Source organism: Rattus norvegicus, chromosome 18 (genome assembly GCF_036323735.1).
Source record: "Rattus norvegicus strain BN/NHsdMcwi chromosome 18, GRCr8, whole genome shotgun sequence".
In the NCBI taxonomy this organism is placed as follows: Eukaryota; Metazoa; Chordata; class Mammalia; order Rodentia; family Muridae; genus Rattus; species Rattus norvegicus.
The window spans coordinates 4,020,432-4,040,000 of NC_086036.1; the positions used below are offsets into that span (position 1 = coordinate 4,020,432).

The 19,569-nt window shown below is 46.2% G+C and overlaps 1 protein-coding gene, 1 long non-coding RNA gene and 1 pseudogene across 8 annotated transcripts in view; 2 read left to right on the plus strand and 1 right to left on the minus strand.

Annotated features, from left to right (window-relative positions):
- Positions 1–12,590, plus strand: part of Lama3 (laminin subunit alpha 3) — a 235,124-nt gene extending 222,534 nt beyond the window's left edge. For 4 of the 6 annotated variants that reach the window (XM_039096924.2, XM_039096925.2, XM_039096926.2 and 1 more), the window contains 3 exons: positions 2,446–2,539; positions 4,658–4,777; positions 5,482–12,590. In XM_039096924.2, the coding sequence (XP_038952852.1) occupies positions 2,446–2,539; positions 4,658–4,777; positions 5,482–5,627 (360 nt within the window). In that variant the 3' untranslated portion in view covers positions 5,628–12,590. The remainder of the gene's footprint in view (positions 1–2,445; positions 2,540–4,657; positions 4,778–5,481) is intronic. The other 2 variants (NM_001393748.1, NM_173306.2) reach the window with 1 other exon arrangement.
- Positions 1–19,569, minus strand: part of LOC120098331 (uncharacterized) — a 77,138-nt gene that overhangs the window by 54,053 nt on the left and 3,516 nt on the right. Inside the window, exon 2 of one of the 2 annotated variants that reach the window (XR_005496510.2) lies at positions 11,532–11,700. This is a non-coding gene — a long non-coding RNA (uncharacterized LOC120098331). The remainder of the gene's footprint in view (positions 1–11,531; positions 11,701–19,569) is intronic. The other variant, XR_005496511.2, reaches the window with a different exon arrangement.
- LOC120098413 (U2 spliceosomal RNA) lies at positions 3,824–3,973 on the plus strand (annotated as a pseudogene).

Consider the following 19,569-nt stretch of genomic DNA (forward strand, 5'->3'; position numbering starts at 1 on the left):
ATTCTGAATTCTGGTGACACCACTTAAAGGCTCCTGGGGTTGATGCTTAAACTTCTTTGGGCTCAGTTTCAGTGTCTACAGAATACAGATAATAATTCTACCATCGAACTGAGCAGGCTGGACCTTGCTTAGCTTCTAAGGTCAGACCTGACTGGACACATTCAGGGCAGCAGGGCTGCAGGCAAATGTGGCCAAGTCTCGGTCCTAAGGCTTCATGGAGCCTGAAGAAATGGCACGCAACTGCCCATGCTTACACCCTGCCCATGCTTACACCCTGCCCATGCTTACACCCTGCCCATGCTTACACCCTGCCCATGCTTACACCCTGCCCATGCTTACACCCTGCCCATGCTTACACCCTGCCCATGCTTGCTTACACCCTGCCCATGCTTACACCCTGCCCATGCTTGCTTACACCCTGCCCATGCTTACACCCTGCCCATGCTTACACCCTGCCCATGCTTACACCCTGCCCATGCTTGCTTACACCCTGCCCATGCTTACACCCTGCCCATGCTTGCTTACACCCTGCCCATGCTTACACCCTGCCCATGCTTACACCCTGCCCATGCTTACACCCTGCCTATCAGCCTCGGGTCACACCCACGCCCGGGCCCTGAGCTACGGAGTCCACACTGGACCCGTCATCCTCTCTGTGCAGGTCTTGTGCTAAGCTGCTTGCTGGCTCCCACACCATCTCCCCGTCTTTGCATGGACTCTTCCCTCCATTAATGCTCTTGCTGCCTTATGTCTCCATCACTCACAGACCTGAGCCAATAACCTATTTCTAATGACCATGGTATATTTCTTTAAAATGAAATTCTTCTAGGAATCTTCTCTGCAGCTAAGGCCCGAGTCAAAGATGAATGTTGCACTGTTCTCTTTCATTTTGTTCTCTATAACTTATTAAAACTGGGGCAGTGTATCCCAGATGGCAATAAAACAGCTCAAACCGCTTCAACACCTTCCTTCCCATTTCCAGAGATCAAACCCAGAGCCTCTGACACTCAATGCAAGGACTCTATTTCAGGGCTATCCCTCTGGTCCCCAGCCCCCAGTGTCATATTTCAGAAGTTTTATTGTCATTTAATGATACAGAATTATGTGTTTCCCTCTGACATTTCTGTGTGTCAGGGTAATAACTTTAGATCAGATTTACCTGTGAGTCTTTCTTGGCCCCTTCTACTCCTCTCTTTTTAGTTTGTGGGAACCAGTGAGTTTAGCTGGTTTTGCTGACAGGTACATGGGTGAGAGTCATTTCCAGGAGCACAAGCACCTTGCCAGCACCTCCATCTCCAGGAAAAAAAAAAAGACACTCTTCCCTTAGAAACCGACAAGTTGGTTAGGGATTTAGCTCAGTGGTAGAGCACTTGCCTAGCAAGCTTCAAGGCCCTGGGTTTGGTCCCCAGCTCTGGAAAAAAAAAAAAAAAAGAAAGAAAAAGAAACCGACAAGTGCCCATAGATCCTCATGCTGAAGCTGTAGAGAACGTTGAGAGAAGGATATTAGGGAGGGTCTTCAGAAGACAAAATCAAGACTTGGTGACCTTCCTAACTGTGGGGACATTGGTTAGCTCAAAACCTGCTTGAGAGTAGCCTGCCCTATGAAGTAATCAGATGTAAACGACATATAAACACCTATTTTAGCCTTCTCATTATATGCACTTTGACTCAACCTTTAGAAGATTCTGAAGGAGTCCCAAACCTGGAGAGTGGGAAGGTGGGATTCTGCCAACAATGTACCATGTGCATGATACATGCATGTCCTGTCAAATATAACCTGTAGCTTAATGTCCAGGATGGGAGCCTTCTGGTGTGCAGTGCACCAGGGGTTGTTATAACTGGGTGGCCTTCTGGTGTGCAGTACACCAGGGGTTGTTATAACTGGGTGGCCTTCTGGTGTGCAGTGCACTAGGGGTTGTTATAACTGGGTGGCCTTCTGATGTGCAGGGCACTAGGGGTTGTTATAACTGGGTGGCCTTCTGGTGTGCAGTGCACTAGGGGTTGTTATAACTGGGTGGCCTTCTGGTGTGCAGGGCACTAGGGGTTGTTATAACTGGGTGGCCTTGCAGCAAGTGTGAACCTCGCCAGCATTTTTAACTTCCACCTCAGATGTTTTGGTTAGCAGTCATGGCTGCATCCTAATCACTGAGGAGAGTGGAAGGTGTTTGTCAGGAACCTCTGAGGACTGATAGAGGAGGGGCAGAGCCCATCGCTCTTGTCAGGAATCCTAGTCAGGGCCTGGGCTTATCATTTGGCTGGTTTGCCTGGAAGAATTAGGAGGGAGAATTCTTTGGAAGCCTCAGGCACTGTATGGTCACTTGGTACAGGAGTCAGAGGGCCAACATCTAACATGATTGCAGGCTGCCTGTGTGTAGGGAAGACAGCAGGGGACGGCTGGCTCCGTGTGTTCTTCTGAAGAAAATAGCCAAATGCTATGTGTTTCAGGTCACAACCTCTGTGAGCAGTGATGCAGGAGGAAGTGTGACATCAATTACACCGAAGCAGTCTCTGTGTGATGGACAGTGGCACTCGGTGGCAGGTATGACACTGGTAACCTTTGTACATACAGGGAAACCCTTTGACCTGTGTTTGAACTTCTCAAAAGCAGCCCCAGTCTGTCCACTGGGAGGGTTGGGCTATGACCAGCCCCCCAGGTTTCTTATCTGTTTCAACACAACTGTGCCTAGATTGTTTCCCAGCTTTTGCCTCTGACTCGAAGAGTGTGCTAAGTTTGGGGTACGGAGGGTTTCCTCACCCTGGCCCACCCAGAAAACTGAGAAGTTGCTTTAGTCTTTAAGGAAGGAATAACATTGCGGCTTGCATTTTGAACTATCTGCTTCTGAACTCCTTGGGAACAACAAGAAGAAGCCACGTTTCTAGGGGTAGACAGATGACTCAGTGGGTAAGAGCTAGATCTTCTAGAGGGTCTAGTGTGATTCACGACGCCCACATGGGTGGGTCACCACTACCTGTCCTCCAAATCTGGGAGGTTCATGCCCTCTTCTGGCTTCTCAGGCACTGCACCCACAAACATATTCACACAGACAGTCAGATAGACAGATGCGCGTGCGTACACACACACGCACACACACACACACACGCGCGCGCACACACACACGCACACACACACACACGCACGCACACACACACGCACACACACACACGCGCACACACACGCACACACACACACGCACACACACACACACGCACACACACACACACACACACACACACACACACTTTACAAAAGAAGCCAGCTTTAAGTTCCATCCTTTACTCCTATGACTGTGGGCAAGTTACTTTAACACACACATTGCCTCAGTTTCCTCATTTGTAAAATGAAGATAAAAATGGTGTCATAGGTTTGTGAAAATTAAATGAGGTAGTTAGTGTGTATGAAGTGCACAGCCTGCATCTGATCCATAGCAGCGTTCAGTCAGCACCCAGTTTTACTGTTGGATTTTCAAGGATCATTGTTAGTTTTTAATAATTGTTACATCTTAATCCAAACTATTCAAACAGAGCGGTGCTGTAAAGTGAGTGTATGCTCTCAGAATCTGTTGTTTTAGTCATAACTTGTGGGTGTTAGAGAGCCATGAGCCTGAGGCTAGGGATGTAGCCAGCTGGTAGAACGCTCACCTCGTGTGCATGAAGCCCTGGCTCTGATCCCCATGGACCATGCATGGCTGTGCTCACCTGGGATCATAGCACCGGGTCGGTGAAAGACGAGGAACAGAGATTTAAGGCTGTCTAGAGATGTATAGTAAGTTTGAGACCAGGATGAGACCTTGTCAGCAACTAAGTAAGAAACAAACAAACTTTTATCTTTTCTTGGCCTTTTGGCTAAGATCAAGTGTAGAGATACCCGAGTCTGTAATAACTAAAATACCTTTTTGTAAAACGTAGTGCTTTCTTGGCTAATTTGAAAGCTGTCTTTCAGTTAGATACACTTATCAAGATGGGAGAAAGATGTGTTGAGGGTCAAAGTTTGTAGGGACTGACCCTGGCTTCTTAAGTAGCTGTGGTCAGATCACATGAACGTGGCTTCAAGAGACAAGAGACCAGGGCCTGGGTTTCCTCTCTTATGTGAGCAGGATAATGACGTGGTCTTTGTGTATTCACTGTGTGTATGTTCTCGTGTGTGCAGGTGTGTGTGCACACACCCGTGGAAGCCAGAGGCCAAAGTTTGTTCCTCAGGTGCTAACCACTTTGGTTTCTGAGACAGGCTTTATTGGCCTGGAGTTCACTAATGTGGGCTGACTGGCGAGCATGCCTCGGGGATCTGCCCATGCCTCGGGGATCTGCCCATGCCTCGGGGATCTGCCCATGCCTCGGGGATCTGCCCACCCCACTTCCCTGGCACTGGGACTGCAGCAAAGCTACCTCCACACTTGGCAATTTTTTGTTTTCAGGTAGTCTGAGAGCTTGGACTCAGATCCTCACACTTGCAAGGCAGACATTTAACCAACTCGGCTGTCTCCTCAACCCCATGGGGTCATTGTAGGGATCTGATTTAGTGAGGGCGGCATTTCTACCCAAGACTGAGCAACTGCCTTCAAACAGTCCCCCTGAGGGTCCCATGGGAAAGACAATGGTTCAAAGGCAATGGTGACACAGGGGTGCACTCATCAGAACTAACCAGCTTCCTTTCATCCAGTCTCCATTAAACAGCGCATCCTGCATCTAGAACTGGATACAGACAGTAGCTACACAGTCGCACCACTTTCCTTCTCACCAAACAGCACCCGAGGGTCACTGCACGTCGGAGGTGTCCCAGGTAAATAAATCTAGTCCCAACTTGTACAGCCATGTTAGAGCCCAGGGGCTCTTGATGTCTTCCCATCCCAGCAGCCAAGGGTCCAACACTTGAGTAAAGAAAAGAGCATTCCTGGTGCCCAGTGCAGGGGCAGGGCCCTTTGCCTCAGAATCTAGGCACATCTCAGGGTAGCACAGGCACATGAATGCTGCCTCCTCTGGTCCCAAGCCTGTCATTTATAACCCTCCCTTAAGAGGCTTCATTAAGTCAGAAGCCTATGTCAGCAAATAAGAAAGAAAGCTGACGAGAAATAATGGTTTCTCTTCCCCAGGCCCTGAGTGACCGTTGAGTCCAAATGGGAGAATGGGGCAGGTTGAGACAGTCACATTAAAGACTGAAATGCTGCCTGGAATGGGCCCTTTTATTCTTCCTTGTTTTATATCCTTCAGAGAGTCAGTTCATTAGTTTTATAGTCCTTTCATAACCCATAAAAAGTAGCAGAGTTGAGAGTTATGTTCTATTGATTCGAGCTGCAGGAGTTCTTTCTCTAGTGGCAAGGGACAGCTTTGCTGCCAGTATATCACAGCAGGCAGGAGGTCTGAGATGGCCAGGGGCCGAGCTCTGGGGTCTCTGGATTTCTAATAATATTCTTAACCCCCTCCCCCACATGTGCACCATTTCTTGGGATGAACTATCCATCGAGTGTCTCTTCCTTTCTCTTTCAGACAAATTGAAAATGCTTACACTCCCTGTGTGGAACTCATTTTTTGGCTGTCTGAAGAATATTCAAGTCAACCATGTCCCTGTCCCCATCACAGAAGCCACAGAAGTCCAAGGTTCTGTCAGCCTGAATGGCTGCCCTGACCACTAACCCTACACAGCAAGATTCACCTTTGGAAGTACCACCAGCCAAGTGTACCCCTCCCCCATCAAAGCCATCAAGCCGGCACAGCACACACTGACAGAGCAATGTCATTTTGAGTTCCAACCACACAGACCCATCACTCTGTCTTTCAGTGACACATATGCATTTTCTATCAAACCCCAATTCATGAAGAAAATGAGCAAATTGTCATTCAAACATTCGCACAAGGCTTTTGTTAATATTATTTTTCCACTAAGAATTAAATGCCTTTTAGAGAACCTTTTTCCCCAACTGCTAAAAAGAACATCTTGTTTAGAGCACTTTATGAATACAAAACTTTAAAACATTTTAAATTGCTACAGTTCACTGGAATTGAATAAATGCGATGCACTCTTCAAATTATGATGTTTTACCAGCAAGGAAAGCCAAGGGCTGACGATCACTGATAATTAGATTAATTCTTCAGCACTTGCTCAAGGTGGTATCTGCTACATGATTTCCTACAAATAGTTAGCGAGTGTGTGCTGAGAGGTTATTTGCATGCTCCGCGTGTAAACTACAGTAAAGTTGAATAAGTAAGTTCTGCCCTTGGGGGTGTGCACTTCGATTGGAGACACATCTAGTCCTCATAAATCAGGAACTAACAAGTTGAAGTACTGACCTCAGTAATACTAGCGAGGCTCACCAGCTTCTCAATCCTAGCCTTCCCCAGTCTTCTACAAACCAGGTCCCAGTTATCATCAGTTCCCTGAGAACCCAGGCCATCTAAGTAGAGGGGCTAAGACGTAAGTGTACGCTATAACTAAAGCTTTATGTATCTTTCTGCGCACACACGGAGGCCAGAGTTCAGCATCGGTGTCTCCCTCAACCTTGTTCCACCTAATTTCTGAGACAAGGTCTTTCACTGAACCCAGAGCTCAAAATCTTGACTGGGCTTTGGTGCCTAGAAGGTCTCTCCAGGGTCCTCCCACCTCTATCCCACAGTACTGGGGTTACAGATATGTGCCTCGATTTCAGACAGATGCTGGGGATCTGAGCTTGGGTCTCCACGCTTATACAGGAAACAACCTACCCATTAAGCCATCTAGACAGCTTGATGACGGAAGCTTTTATGGCAAGCCAACAGGAGCCAGCCAGGAGAAATCACTTTTAGATTTATCTACGAAATAATGCACGATACAACAGACCAACATTATTATCCAGAGCCAATATTTTCCATAACAAAATAGAAATATTGGATATAACAAAATTTGGCACAGTAAGGAAAACTGCGTATAATCTATATGTTCTTCTTGTAGCTGCTGCTGAATTTGAGTCGCAGCCCTGTCCTTGCGTGCTCTTCGCACCACAGTCCTCCCGATATTTCCCCCCAGCTCCAGCTGCACACCACTGGAGTGTTCTCCTGCAGAGGCAGCTAATTCCCGCTACAGCAGATGGTTAGCGGAAGCAGACTGGTCGGTGATCTTTAGGGACACTAACTATGCCAGCTCTCAGGCTGAACTGCCTGGCTGTAAGTCAGCTGCTTCAGAATACATTGATTTTCAGATGAAAAAAATAATTCTCATTGGTCGTCTTGACGTCTGCTGGAAGCTCCTCTGTGCTGCCTATCAGCGGCAGGTCTTCACACCATCTCCCTCCTCAGTTCTCCATGTTACCCAGGACTCATTAGTGCTGGATGCTTATAAGCAATTTGTACACTCATGGTGGGACAGCTACTTCTTTTTAATTTATATTTTACTTTTATGCACATTGATGTTTTTCTTGTATGTATGTCTGTGCACCATGTGTACACAGTGCCTGCTGAGGCCAGAACAGGGTGTCAGGTCTCCTGGACGTTACAGATACCTGTGAGCTTCTATGTGGGCACTGGGAATCGAACCCAAGCCATCTGGAACAGCAACAAGTGTTCTTAATCACAGAACCAGCTCTCCAGCCCTGACAGTTCTTTATTGACTAATTGCTGTGATTTTTCTCTCCCTTCTGTAATAACGACAAAGAGAACAGCCACCCATCTGGGTTTGCTGAATAAATCCCAGCCACCAATGTCCAGCAGAATCCAGGTGGATTCAGCCAGGGGATGTCACTGTGGCTGCTGTCCAGTTAGAGGTATGTGTTCCCTGTGAAGGAAGTTTCTGCCCCTGCAGTGGAGCTCTTGTGGGAACTGTCAACAACCAAGCACAGCACAAACACAACCACAAATGGGGAGTGCCTTGGCGAGCTCAGCAGGGACATCGGGCCAATCTCTGACCTTGTCAGCATGAGGACACTACTGGTTCCTGCTGTGGTCTGGATATTGAGTCCATCGAAGGTGCAGAAGTTCTGTCAGGGACTAGAGGTGCTGTGAACTTTTATTAGGAAGTGGAATTTCGAGGTCCTTAGGTCATTGGGAGACACTGCCTAGAAAGTATTCTGGGACAGCACTGTCCTTTCTGTGCTTCCGGCTTCGATCTGTGGCTGCCTGCTCCACCTGACACCGCCTCCCACTACAGAGGGCTACCGCTGACATTACCAAACTGCTGCAGACAGCATGCCCTCCAACTCTGAGGGGAATCCTCCTCTCTAAGAAGTCTGTTACCTCATTTACCTGTGGTAATTCACACCTAATGAATACAGTTCCCTGTGAGGTTTGGAAAGAGCTCATCTTAGGAAGCAAAACCATCAGATGCTTAAAGAGCTACCACATGCCATTATGAGTCTGCTCCTGTCAGCAATCCTCAAGGCACCTGTTGACCTCACTCCTCCACATACAAGGCTCTCTGTAGTTTGATCTCAGAGACAAACAGCACATGGAGGGACAGGACTTTCCCTTCTAGGCAGAAGTGGTCTCAGCCACAGAGAGCACTGGCTCAGCTCCTTCAGCCACTCTTCCCCTAGGGGAGAACACAAAACCCAACCCCTGCCCCATCAACCAGACTTCTTCCAGTTCCCAAGTTCTCTGTCCTTGTTTGCTTTCTGTTGCTGTGATATGACTGACCAAAACCAACCTGGGGAAGGAAAGGACTTGGCTCATGTTTCCATGCCACAGTCCACCGTTGAGGGTGCTCTGGACAGGGATGGAGGCAGAGGAATGTTGCCGGGTGGCCTGCTCCCTCTGGGTGGCTCAGCTAGCCTTCTTATCCAAACCTGGCCCACCTGCTTAGGGGATAGCACAACCCACAGTGGACTGGGCTTTCCTCTGGGTGGCTCAGCTAGCCTTCTTATCCAAACCTGGCCCACCTGCTTAGGGCATAGCACTACCCACAGTGGACTGGGCTTTCCTCTGGGTGGCTCAGCTAGCCTTCTTATCCAAACCTGGCCCACCTGCTTAGGGGATAGCACTACCCACAGTGGACTGGGCTTTCCTCTGGGTGGCTCAGCTAGCCTTCTTATCCAAACCTGGCCCACCTGCTTAGGGGATAGCACAACCCACAGTGGACTGGGCTTTCCTCTGGGTGGCTCAGCTAGCCTTCTTATCCAAACCTGGCCCACCTGCTTAGGGCATAGCACTACCCACAGTGGACTGGGCTTTCCTACATCAATTAGGAAAATGTCCCAGAGATATAGCCACTGGCCAGTCTGATCTAGGTAATTCCCAAGCCACCCTGGAGTGTATTAATTGACATCTGAGTTCAGGTATGGTAGAGTCGCCCTGAAAACATTTAGGTATTTTCTAGGAGTGATGACTGTGACCCAGCACATGAGTGAAACAACTTTTAAAACTATATTCTTCCACTGAATGTAAGTGGTATATGTATTCATTAAGGAGAACTCAGAACTATGTATAAATGCATTAAAAATCATCCCAAGGGGCCAGAGAGATGGCTTAGAGGACGAGAGTACACACTGCTCTTGGAGAAGATCCAGGTTTGGCTCACAACTGCCTGTAATTCCTCCGTTCCAAGGTATCCAAAATTCTTTGCTGGTCTCTGTGAGCACTGCACTTCCATGCACAAACTTCTGTTTACTTTTTCTTCCCTCCCCCCTCTCAAAAATATAATCTTTAATAATTGCCTACAATCCCACTAACTTAGAAGTCTGCTTACATTGTCATGTGTCCGTTAATCTTTTTAAATGAGCATGTATTTCCTTACGAGTGTCCAATACACTTCCCCTGTGACTTTAGAAGTAGGCTGTTTCCAGGTCTTTGCAAAGCACTTCATTCCACATGCTAAAACTTCTATAATGTAACCATCATGTAATGTAATTGTTACTTAATTGCGAATTTCACTATTCTTGAAGTTGTAAGCAGCAGTAAATGAAGACGTCTTGTGATATTAATTTATTCTCATGATAGTTTCTTAGACATGAATCCAGTAGTCAAAGGACACAAATGTTTTAATGGTTTTAGTTAGTTATTGCCAAACTGACTCCCAAAAGAAAGATCTCTTCAGTAAGATACATTTTTAAATGGTCTTAGCTCTTGAGCTCCCCTCCCAAGGTCTTATGGGCCATCACACTGAGAGCAGCCCTCTGAGCAATGCAGCCCTGGTAGTCCAGCATGACCCCGATCACCTTCTCAGAACACACGGCTGGTTGATGGGATGCTTGACTCTGAGGGACAATTCTACAGATGCCATAAGAAAATGCAGTGCTACTGCAGTCCCTAGAACTGGCTCAGAGTCACGGATTGAGCAAGCCAGGAGTACAGAACAGGTCCTGTTCTGAGGTCTCTGTGCCACTGCCAAGATCAGACCATTTTTTTAAAATGGAGCCAGACACCCACAAGAGGATTTGGATGCTGTACTGTTGTTCTCTCTCTCAGCAGCCCTGGACTTCACTAGATCCAGCTGCCTTCTCCCCTGGTGCGGAAGTTTGCATTCACTGTGACTAAAATTCTCACTGCAGGTCTTTCAGGCAAAATTCCAGATTTTAATATTTTTTTCTCCTCTGTGTGTGTGTGTGTGTGTGTGTGTGTGTGTGTGTGTGTGTGTGTGTGCTGCATGAGCACACCATTGCACACACATGAAGGTCAGAGACAAGCAGCAGGAGTTGGTTCACTGTGTGGTTCCCAGGTATTGAACTTGGGTCATCATGCTTGACAGCAGTGTTTCTAACCTGCTGATCCTTCTTGCCAGCCCAAATTCCAAAATTTTTAACTGTTAAAAGCCCAAGAATCCACCCCCCTCTTCAACTGCCTTGGTTCCCAACAGAGAAATCCAAAGCAGAATTTGGATACTACAGATATTTATGGGGTAGTGTGAGGATTGGTACATATGTGTAGTGTGCAAGGCTCAGCCCAGGGTAACTCATGTTGCCACACTTAGTATTTCCAAGAAATGGGTCTTCCAAGCTCCATCTAGGTCATTACAACATATGCAGTAGGTGGCTGGAAAATAGTGTCATGTGATATACTGCAGTGTCACATGATGTACTGCAGAACATAAGGACCTACCCCCAACCATCCCCCTTCTCCCCTCTTCTCTCTCTTCTCCCTCACTCCCAGCTCCTAGCATAGTGAGCACCATTTCACTAACACATGAAATAAACTCTTTAGCTTCTATGTAAGACTAAGATAAAGAAGAGTGTGTGTGTGTGTGTGTGTGTGTGTGTGTTATTTTCCTAATGTCCTCCACAAATGGCAGGATTTCATTCCCTTTTTACAGCTGAATACTATTCCATTTTGTAGCTCTGACATATTTCCTTTACTTGTTCATCTATCACTGGACCCTAACTGATGCCTTGGCGCTTGTAGATGGGGCAGCAGAGCACAGTGGATGCTCTCCCTGGCATTTTCTATACCCTGCCCCTCTCCCCTTTGGTTATCAAGCCTAGTAATGGGTGTGCTAGATCATATGGCCATACCGTTTTCCATAGATGCTGCACTAATTTACACTGAGTGGCAACGTTCATGAGCGCCCTTTTCTTTCCACCCTTTCCAGCCTTCATTTATAAATTGACTGCAGTCGTTCAAGTTCAGTGATCATCATTTACCTGATGTGGGCAGATACCGAGCCATGGCTGAGTCCTCTGCGGCTGTTCCTCTGTCTTGCCAGTTGTCTTTTCACTCTGATGTTTTTCTCTTCCAGAAGTTGCTTAGGTTGTTAAAGTCCTGTTTGTGGGACGATGTCACAGGTGAGGCAGGTACAAGATAGAAGGAGGCCTGTCATTGGATGAGAAGGAAGGATGGGTGGGAGAAAAGTTTGGAGGAAGAGGAGGAGACTGGAACAGAAATGAAGAAGAGACAGGAGGGACAGGGAGAGAAGCCATGGCAGGACAATATGGCAGGTGACGTTAAAATTCTGCTCTGTGTATTTACAGGTTGTTATTAATGTTCTTAAGGGATGGATGGTACTGGGCTTTGTATGTTTAGGTGGGCAATTATATCTTATCAATTGGGCCAAAAGTTATTGTGTTGTATGTTCTTTCATGTAGCGATTTACGTGTAAGAAAGTGTGCGGCGGCTGGTCTGGGCTGCCACAGAGTTGGGATGTGTGTTTCTGGCATGGAGACCTGCCTTGGGAACTAGATAGGTAGAGAGATTGCTGACGGCTCAGAGAGAGGCCTTCAGCAGTGTGATAGGGGATGGAGCAGAGCGGGTGAGACGCTTTGCTGACTGAGATTAAGATATCCAGCAGACATCTTGGAGCACTGTGGTGTAGACCTAGTGGGGATGAAAGACTGCTATATTTTTTATATTTTTACAACAACACCTGCTTGTCTATTTTTGGTTTTGTTACCTTGCTTTGAGATTATTTCCTTATACTGATATATTGAAGTGTGGTCTGGGTTTTCTTCTAGAAGTTTTATGTCCTTTGTTCATTTTGAGTTAATACTTGTATGCAGACTTCTAATCAACCTTCTGTACATCCCAGCACCAATTGATGAAGAGACTATGGCTCGTGTGTACATCTGAAGCATCTTTGTCAAACACCTGGCTATGGTGCGTGGACTGCCCTGTGTGCTGGTTTTTATACCAGTGCCATAGAGTTTGGTTAGATAGCTCTGTAGAGTGTTTCACATTATTAAATGCCTGCTGCTTCGCGCCTTGTGCTCATGAGTGATTTTGTGATATTTGGTCTGCCACGATTTCTTACTCACCTGTTCCTCTCCCTCTCTCCCTCTCTCCCTCTCTCCCTCTCTCCCTCTCTCCCTCTCTCCCTCTCTCCCTCTCTCCCTCTTCCTCTCTCCCTCTCTCCCTCTCTCCCTCTCTCCCTCTCTCCCTCTCTCCCTCTCTCCCTCTCCCCTTTTCCCATGAGAGACACTGGCAGCTGTGCTGGTGGGCTGTGGTGGATGGTTCTAGTTCTTTACTCTTTTAATAATATAACTCAGCCCGCCTGCAGAGGCACTCCAGAACGACATCTTCATACTTGACAGAGAGGCAGAAACACACTTGGAATGTCCCCATTAACTGTCCTTGGAACCACAGCAATTGTTCTCTTAAGGAGGGGACAGTCTTGAGCTGACCAGTGCTGGTTCCTAGAAATTGTTTCCTTCCATTCTCAAAAAGGCATCAGTGGCCCAAGAATGTATAGATTCAATTCCACATGGGTTTTGAGTGTGTGGTTATTCATGCTACATAAGTCCTAGCTATACTGAACTTTGAGAGTTGCAGTAGAGAAAGGTCCTGAAACGCTGGAGTCTCTCCATGAGTATGCTGGGTGCACACTGATTAGGTCCTCTCTCACCAGGCTTTTGTCAATCACTTGGTAAGCTTAATTATTCCACACTGAGATGGGCATCCCTGAATTGAAATAGAGCTATAAATAGTAGACCCTGAAATAAAGTCTGTAGTATGAATATATTTATAAATCCTGGCCAGTAAACCAGGAAAGGGAATAACATTTGAAATGTAAATAAAAAATATCCAATAAAAAAAAGAAAAAAAAATCCCAGTGCAGGGTTCCTTCCTGCCTTTGACCATTTATGTTCCTGAATGAAGCACACACACACACACACACACACACACACACACACACACACACACCCTCTACATTGTAATATGCCTTCAGTAGCACAATACCTGGGCCTCGTCTCCGTGCTGCTAGAGTCTACCTCCCCTGATAATTCTGAGTTATTACTAACTTCTGCGTTCCATCTGGGCTGCTCTGACCAGTGGAGCAGCCCTCTGGGCCGTGTTCTCTTGGCCTTTTACATGGTGTTCTGCTTCTCCTTCAGGCACAGCTCCTAAGGCATGAAGGCTCCGCCTTGCCTGTTCTTATCCTTCCATGGTGGTTTCTATGTTTCTCCTTCCTTCTCCTCATGGTCCCGAGCCCAGGAAACATAAACCCCACCTCTCTCTCTTCTTCCCAGCTATTGGCTGCTGTCATCCTTATTTACCAATCATAATTAACTAGGGCAGATTCCCAGAAGCAATGTCCAGACCCTCTCATGCAAAGTTTTTGGGGACCCAAATTAGCATTAGAATACAAGCAACTACAGAGTCTATTCAAAAGACAAATCTCAAGCTTTTGATTATTCCTCCAACAAATAAACTTCCTCTAAAACAAAGCCTGCAGTTTGGGACACAAGTGGCAGGGCCTTCTACTGCAATGCTAATGGCACAATAATGTTCTTGGCTTCCATGGTTTCCAATAAAGGCAATGTCGCTGAGAGGGAAAAAGCACATGGGAGGGCTTCTGGGTCAACCAAAGACCAAGCCATGACAAGCCAGCTCCCAAAGGAACTGTCTCCTGTTGCATAGTTCTTTTTCTGAAGTCACTGGAACTTGAGCTATTCATTGATTCCTTGAGCTGATAATTCCAGCTGAGGTTGAAGCACACAACCTTTTTCTCTTGTAGTTTGGAATATTCTAGAATTTTGTGGAACAAAGCTTATCTCTGTTATTTCACAAGCTGTTTCTTGATAACTAAGTGAGAATACATCTGTAAACTGTGTAAAAGTATTACTATTGTTTCTACTGTTAACAACACTTTATCATGGGGTCAAAGGTTAAATCAGGTCTGGGGTATAGCACACTTGATAGAGTGCTTGCCCGGTGCTCATGAAGTCCTGAGTTCAGACCCTGGAACTACAGAAACTAGACATGCCTATAATTGTGGCTCTGGGGAGATGAAGGCAGGACGATTAGAAGTTCAAGGTCAACCTGGCTTCCTATCAAATTCAAGGCTAAGGGGTATTCATGAGACCTTGTACTCAAACCTCTAAAAGTTAAACATGAAGAGTATGGCCATCAAAGACCTCAGGAAGATGTATCCTGACTTTGACTTGATCTTTCCCTGACCTGCTCTTCTAAGGAACGAAGGAGGAAGAAAGTTGTCCCCTGGGTGGTGTGTGCTACTGATGTCTACACATGCAAGGTAGACTTGAAGTTAAGGAGCTTAATAGCAGCTCCTATGTCCAGTTCACCATCCCATCTGCTTCCTGGCATGTCACTGTGACTTTCAGTGACCAGCATTCGCCTTTCTTTGACTGCACCTTTCTCTGGCTCATGAATTCAGCTTTATACACCTGTGCCACAGGTCAACTATGTGAGAGATTAAGGCCCTAAGTGAATCCCCTCAGGGACAATACACAGAAACTTGTGTCTTGTTCCTGTAATCCTTCCAACACACACACACACACACACACACACACACACACACACACACACACACACACCATGCTGGTGTACCAATTCTCCAAGTTTATACTCCAACTGCCCTCAGTGATTCCTATCGTGGCAACACTCCATCGTGGGCTGCCCCTTCCCCTTTCTCATGACTGCTGTTCCTTTAACCTCTCAAAGAAACGACACACTCAGGGTCTACTGAGGGGAAGCCAAGCCTATGTAGCTTCTACAGAGCAGGTATATCATCCTAGATTATATATGTACTAGATTATATATGTAATGTAAATAATTTTTCTAAAGACAGAGAACTCTGAAGATTCCTAAGGTGATTCCTGCTACCTAATGTCAAATAAGCACTGAGGTCATCACTCCTATAATTCCCAGGCCAAGTGAAGGCAGACACATCATGCTAACCATGGATGAAGAATAGTCTAAAGGCTTCTGGAAACACAAAGCGACTTATTCCAGCACCTTCGTTTCCACGTGATAGAGTTGGCTGAATCCTCGCCTTCTTTAGCCCACACCCCTCTTTTTTTTTTTGTTGGTTTTTTTTTTTAATCTGCAAGGAGGCAGAATGAAATGACAACAATTTACCATTCTTAATCTGATATCATCTGTCTGATTGAAGTGAGGTATCTGGCCAGCCATTTGAAGATTGAGATAAAGACAGAATGTTAGCTCACATGATATATCAAGATTAACTTGAGACATTTGAAGATTCAAGTGAAATAAAATCATGGAAGTGCTAGAAGAAAATGACACTGGATATGATCAGAAGAAACTTGGAAGGCAGGATGATGTCAAGGCAGAAGGGGACAGGGCAAAGGGACAGTAGCTGGACCTCTCAGCTTGTATGAAGGCTTCTTAATTGCAAATATCCCACACCTATGTACACAGAAAGTGAAGAGAAATTTAGTTCCTCCCTTGTTTCCTTGAAAGGCCAAACCAGGAAAAGGAATAAACACAAGAAATCAGATTTCTGTGTGGCAAGAAATGCAGTTAAATAAAACACTGAGAAAATGTTTGTAAAATGCAATTCAAAAAACATTCATATTTTCATGTGTTGAGAACTTTACATAACTGTACACATGGCTTGCAGCCCTGACTTCAGAGGAAAGGGCAGGAGGGTCTCAAATTCCAGGCCAGTCACTCTAGAGAGTTCTATACAGTGAGGACATGAGATGATAAAAGTCTTTACAAATAAACAAAGAGAATAAAATTACCAACGACAGCCATAGGACCACAAATGGCCTCTAAGAATGAGACAGCCACCATCAATCTAATCTAATTAATAATCAAACACATGCATCGAATGTGAAGTTGTCATCTGTAGTATGGACTGTGTTATTAACTAGTGTGATAAACAAACAAAAGCACAGGGAGCATTGTTGTACATCAACAGCCTTCTGAGGGAAAGAAAGCATCACCGTGGCAGTAAATACAAAACTGCCTTCTGTTTCCACATTTATTTAATTAAGAAAAACACACACAGGCCATTCTTTTTTTTTTTTTTTTTTTTTTTTTGGAGCTGAGGACTGAACCCAGGGCCTTGCACTTGCTAGGCAAGTGCTCTACCACTGAGCTAAATCCCCAATCCCATTTTTTTTTTTTAAGACAGGATCTCACCGTCTAGCCCACGTTGGCATCAAACTCATAGAGATCACCACCTGGCTCTGCTTCCTGAGCTTTAAAGATATCACCACTAGCCACAACCATGGGCAACAACTTGACAAGTTGTTCATGGGGCTGGAGAGATGGCTCAGAGGTTAAGAGTACCAGCTGTTCTCCCAGAGGTCCTGAGTTCAATTCCCAGCAACCACATGGTGACTCACAACCATCTGTCATGGGAACTGATGCCCTCTTCTGGTGTGTCTGAAGACAGTGTACTCATAGACATAAAAAGAAAAATTAAAAAAAAACTAAGATTTTTAAAGGGGGGAAATAAAGTTGTTAATGCTGTATTGCTTGGCTTGTTTTGTTACATATCAGTCCATGGTGTGTACGTATATGATGTCCACTTAAACTGGAAATAGCATGTCCTGGGACCTCTCAATGAGCAAGCAAGGATGCTTAAATGGCAGCTCACTCTGTGTAGATCTCCCCGAAACAGAGATTACATCTCCCTTTGTCCCTGCTTCCGTTCTATGCTACCAATGTGGGTGTGTGTTTTCTGACTTAACCTCCAAAGTATATCCCATCCCTGGTGCCTAAGGCCAGTTTATATAGGGGAAAACCCACCTGCATAAACTCCAGCTTTCACCAAGAATCTCCATCAGCTGGTAATGAAGCAAAGAGGGGACCAACCGTGACCTGCAGAGGGTCCCTGACAATTGGCCGTCTGCAAGTGGACGAGTGAGCCACATAGCCAGAGAGCCTGACACTTAGAGCACCGTGCTGTGGCTCCCATGGAAACACGGAGACAGGCAGAGTGTGATAAGGACTGGTGAGTGCTCATCCCGTGTGCACTGTGTACTTGGTGCACGGTGATAAAGCTGCATCAAAGAAGTCCACTCTTTGAAGAAACATGAAACTCAAGAAGGATGACCAAAATGCGAATGCTTCACTCCTTCTTTAAAAGGGGAACAAGAAAACCCTTGGCAGGGAATAGGGAGGCAAAGTGTAGAACAGACACAGAAGGAACACCCATTCACAGCCTGCCCCACATGTGGCCCATACATATACAGCTACCCAATTAGACAAGATGGATGAAGCAAAGAAGTGCAGACCGACAGGAGCCGGATGTAGATCGCTCCTGAGAGACACAGCCAGAATACAGCAAATACAGAGGCGAATGCCAGCAGCAAACCACTGAACTGAGACTAGGACCCCCGTTGAAGGAATCAGAGAAAGAACTGGAAGAGCTTGAAGGGGCTCGAGACCCCAAAAGTACAACAATGTCAAGCAACCAGAGCTTCCAGGGACTAAGCCACTACCTAAAGACTATACATGGACTGACCCTGGGCTCTGACCTCATAGGTAGCAATGAATATCCTAGTAAGATCACCAGTGGAAGGAGAAGCCCTGGGTCCTGCCAAGACTGAACCCCCAGTGAATGGGATTGTTGGGGGGAGGGCAGCAATGGGGGGAGGATGGGGAAGGGAAGCCCATATAGAAGGGAAGGAGGAGGGGCTAGGGGGATGTTGGCCTGGAAACCAGGAAGGGGAATAATAATCGAAATGTAAATAAGAAATACTCAAGTTAATAAAGATAAAAAAAAAAGAAAGAAAGAAAGAAAGAAAGAAAGAAAGAAAGAAAGAAAGAAAGAAGGAAACAAAGGGCGTCAACCAAGAACTAACCCAGGAAGAGACTATAACCACGCCTTTGGATTTTCCTTCACTGTGGTATTTCTCAGCTGCCCAGCTTCTCCAGTTGAGCTAACGCAGTGTTGTTCTTTCAATGGGTAATTGTCACGTCGGCAGATAAGGTTGGCCGTAAGTCATAGACCCATACGTGGTGACCAGGTCCTAGAACACATGTCGGGAGTGAGCTTGCCCTGGGCAGCCGGGTGTCCTGTGTATGGGAGAGGTCCAGAAATATGTATTTTAATAAGTACGATTCTCATGCTGAGTGAACACAGAAAGATACAGTGCTGGAGGATTAAATAGTCTCACTAGAAAGAACTTCACTTTTCATTCATTCCAGATAGCATTCCCTAGAAAACGATCCTGTTACTAGCATCCAAATCCAATAGTGCCAGAGTATTTTAGGACAAAAACCCAGATTCCAGCAGCCTCAAGCAAGTCCTCAAGCACAATTTAAAGAGAGAAGTAGTGGGGAAAGCAGGGAAAAGCAGGTTTATTCAATGAGACCGAATTGGAAAAGACCAAGGGAACAAGCAACTCCCTGAACCCTCGGTCCCTCAAGGGCACTGGTAAATTGAGGAAGAAGGAGGACAGGCAAAGGTACACTAATTAAACAGTTCTTGCGTGATTGTAGTCTTTGTGTCCCAGCTCTGGTTCTGCAAGGTGGTCCATATTACTTATGGGACAAGATTTACTCAGAAGATGACTTCTGTTCCCTGACATGGTCTCACCCTCATGGGTAACTGATTTCATCCAGGTGTGGGTGGGGGTCTGTGGGCTCTGGCTTATAAGGCTGTGCTGTTCCTGGACCCTAAAGTGATCACAAGCTTCCGACAGCAGCTTGCCACTGTGCCGTTAGCCCCAAAGCAGAATAAGACAGCCTGGAGAAGTGCTCTGTGACTACTATGGACCTGCAGAGACGAACAGGCTGGCTGCTTTGAATATGAAACATAATTGTGGGTTTAAAACTCCCAGTTCTCAAATGGTGGTGCCAGTTGGGACGGTTGTAGAACCTTTAGGAGGCAGAGACTTGGAGAAAGTTGGTCACAGGAAGTGGGCCTTGAGGCTTTATAGCTCAATCCTACTTTCTATACCCTCTGGGCTTCCTAATTGTGAGCATGTTGTGACCTTGTGACCCCGCAGCCTCTGTTCCTCCCAA